This window comes from Orycteropus afer, unplaced genomic scaffold (assembly GCF_000298275.1).
Source record: "Orycteropus afer afer isolate SDZICR_OR568_19922 unplaced genomic scaffold, OryAfe1.0 scaffold00048, whole genome shotgun sequence".
NCBI classification, from domain to species: domain Eukaryota; kingdom Metazoa; phylum Chordata; class Mammalia; order Tubulidentata; family Orycteropodidae; genus Orycteropus; species Orycteropus afer.
The window spans coordinates 5,329,496-5,333,052 of record NW_006921635.1 but is presented as its reverse complement, the minus strand read 5'-3'; the positions used below and the strand labels follow the sequence as shown (position 1 = coordinate 5,333,052).

Below are 3,557 nucleotides of genomic sequence, written 5' to 3'. Positions count from 1 at the left end.
CAGGACTGTGCCTTTTTACTTGTCAACCTTGGGGCTTCTCAGCCTCAGCAGCCAGCAGCTGTCTGAGTGAAGAAATGCCTCTAGCTCCAGTGGGCCGGGAGCAGGAGGCAGACCTGGACCCCAAGATTGAGGGGCTTTCACCCAGACCCTAAAGCCTGGCACTGTGAACTTGGACTTAAAGCTTCCAAATTTGAAGAATAAACTCCTGTTTGTTAAGGCTGTCCCGTTTGTGGCATACTCCCGTCAGAGCGGCACCAGGGACCAGAACCCTGCCCTTCACTGGAAAGCAAACTGCAGGAGGGCGGGGGTTCTGTTCTGCTTTACTTGTTGCTGTGCCCCCTGAGCCTAAAACCGTGCTTGGCACACAGTAGATGGTCCATGAATATGTGGAATGAATGAAGGCAGGAGTAAGTGAATGAATGAAGGGATAAATAGAATCATCCACATAAAACTTCCTACGCCCACAACTGTCCCAAGACTCCAGATGTTACTACCACTGAACCAATTGGAAGGGCACCCACTAACTGAGTACCTAGTGTATTCAAGCGCTGAGCTAGGTACTTGCAGGTAGCATCTGATTACGTTCTCACAGCAGGCAAGGAGTTGATACTACCATTAGCCCATGTGCTAGATAGGGACACTGAGGGTGCTGTGGCCATCCCAGGACTGGCCACACAGCAAGTCGGCTGCTCAAACCCAGGCCTCCTGGAGGCCGAAGGCCTCACCCTTTCCCCATCATGTCGGGGGTCGGGGGTCGGGGGTCAGTTTCCAGGGTGGGGTGGTGCCTCCCCAGCCCCCTCCCAGCCCCCCCACCCTTCCCGCACTCACTTTTGTTTCTCCGCCTCATTTCTCTGCAGCAAGGATTCTGTCAGGAGGGCTTTGCTGGGAAGGACGGGGAGGCGGCTGCCCTCAGTCAGCGTGGGCCCAGCCGGAGTCGTCCCCTCTCTCTGCTCTGGGGGAGGAAATGAGGGAAAAACACCCCTCTCTGAGAGAGTGGCTGACAGCCCAGCCGCTTCCTGTAAGCCAGGACCGACCATGCTGGTGGAAGACGCCACTTCCAAACTCAGGCCTTTGGAGAGAGTAGCTGACAGGCGTGCTGTCTCCGTGGGTCCAGTGAGCACATACCTCCGTTCCCTCGTGCCTGCCTTGGGCAGCACTCCCAGAGCCCTCCTCTGTCTCCCCAGACCTGCTCACGCTGCCTTGACCAGCTCTTTTGTTTTTTATTTAATTGTGATGAAATAGACATGACATAACTTCACAATTTTCACCATATTCAAGTGTGTAATTCAGTGACATTGAATAGTGCCATCACCACCTCTACCTCCTGCCAGAACAGTTTTGTCTCCCCTAAAAGAAACCTTGGAGCTCTGGTAGCATAGTGGCTAAGGCACTTGACTGTTAACCAGAAGGCTGGCGGTTCAAATCCACCAGCCATTCCTTGGAAGGAAGATGGGGCAATCTACTTCCGTAAAGATTTACCACCTTGGAAACCCAAAGAGGGTCGCTATGAGTTGGTATCAACTTGATGGCAGTGAGTTGGTTGGTTTTTTTTTTTGGTTTTTAAGAGAAATCTTATACCCGCAGCACTCACTCCCACCCCCTCTTCCCTGGCAGCCAGAATCTACTTTCTGCCCTGTGGACTTGCCCCCCTGCGCCATGGAGCAAATGGAACCCACATTGTGTGGCCTCTGGGCCTGGCTTCTTTCCTTCAGCGTCATCTGTTCAAGGTTGACCCACGTTGCAGCGTGTACCAGAACTTCATTCCTTTGATGATGGAATCCATTGCACGGACACACAGACCACATTCAGCTGATCCGTCATCTGCTGATGGACACCTGGGATGTTTCCATCTGGCTATTGTGAACGGTGCTGCGATAAGCACTGGTTACACGTTTTTGATTGAACGCCTGTTTTCAGGTCTTTGGGTACGTACCTAGAAGCAGAGTTGCTAGGTTCTACGGTAACTCTGTGTGTAACTGACCGAGGGGCCCCAGACAACTCCTCCACTGAAAACACACCCTCAGACGCTCCTCTCTGCTGCCTGAACCCCTCTCCACCTGCCTCACCTGCAGGTGCCCAGGGCAGGACCATGGCACGTCCACCTGTGTGGCACCGTGGTAACTTCTCCAGCTTATCCTGGGGGTGAAGGGGGATCAGCGTGTGCCTTTGACATTGAAGACACTGTGAGAGGTGAGGGCATGCTGGGGCTGAGCTCTCTGGGAGGTCCCTGGGAAGACCCAGGGAACAGAGGGGACAAAGCCAGGGTTCTGCCTGCAGGGAGGCCAAAGGACAGAAACTAAGAACCCGGAGTTCATGTTCCCACCAAAAAGAGGCCTGAGAGGCTGTGGCTGGAGCCCTTTTGTAGGGTCTGGTCAGGCTGCCTGTGGCCTGAGAGTTCCAAATCCGGGTTCCCTGCCCTCGGGGCCAACTGACTCCATTAACCTTTGTCTTGGTTTTCAAAGTCCTGCTGTGCAACTGGCATAGAGGCCCCCTCGAGGGGCAGACAAGGGCTTGGGGAGCCTGACCCGTCCTTCACATATGTGCTGGGCATGTGCCAGGAGAAGGACCACAGCAGTGAACAGGAAGACAAGGTTAGACCAGGTGAGGGTGACAAGTGACCTCGAGGAGAGACGCAGCTGAGGGCCAACGTCAGGGGCCTTTGGTCTGAGTTCCTGCTTGGCCACCTGCTGGCTCTGAGGGCATTCCCTCATGTGTGCAATGGGGCCAGTGACACTTTGTGAAGGTGATGTCAGGAGAGCACGGGATGGTGTGAGAAAGGCACACTCACAGAGCTTGCCACACAGCAAACTTTCTGGAAAGGAGGCTTCCACGCTTCTGTTGCTCAGGAGGCAAGTCTGCCTGGAAGGAGTGACTGTTTTGCTGGGCAATCTCAGAAGGCTTCATGGAGGCATCAGCATGTGAGCTGGGGCTGAAGAACTGACAAATGTTTCAAGCCTAGAACGGAACTTACCCCCGTGGCTCAAGTTTCAGCCAAACAATAGATGAGGCTATGGGGTGATGACAATACCAGGGAGCTACGCATACCTTAGAATAATCAACTCTATGAGATCAAAAAGGGCAGCATTTGCTCAGAAATAGACCTCAGAAGGCAGAGGGATAGGAAAGAAGGAAGGATGGACATGGTGGACACACGCGAAGTGGGGAGAGTGTCGTTACACTGCAGGGACTGCGTTCAGTGTTGCCAAACAAAATGGGAACAGTTGAAAGGAAAGCCCATTTGTTCTGTAAACTTTCACTCAAATCACAATAAAAAGTTAGACAAAACCCTGCCAAGTGCTGGACTGGCAGAGAGGGTCCTTTCTCAACTGGTCACAATACTCCTACCGTCGACCCCAATACTAAAACTCCCTCTAAGTGGCAAGACCCTAAACGTCTGCATCCAGATATTTACAGGCAGAACACGAAACGGGAGGTTGTGTAGAACCTGACATCAGCTCCAAAACCAGCTGCTGTGGAGTCGATTCTGACTCCTGGCAACCCAGCGTGTTTCAGGGTACAGCTGCTGCATGGGGCTTTCTTTCTTTTTTTTTTTTTTT

At 53.0% G+C, this 3,557-nt stretch overlaps 1 protein-coding gene across 1 annotated transcript in view; it reads right to left on the bottom strand.

Annotated features, from left to right (window-relative positions):
- Window positions 1-3,557, bottom strand: part of CUX2 (cut like homeobox 2) — a 311,474-nt gene that overhangs the window by 44,324 nt on the left and 263,593 nt on the right. The window contains exon 6 of the mRNA XM_007938169.2: window positions 829-952. Within this exon, the coding sequence (XP_007936360.1) occupies window positions 829-952 (124 nt within the window). The remainder of the gene's footprint in view (window positions 1-828; window positions 953-3,557) is intronic.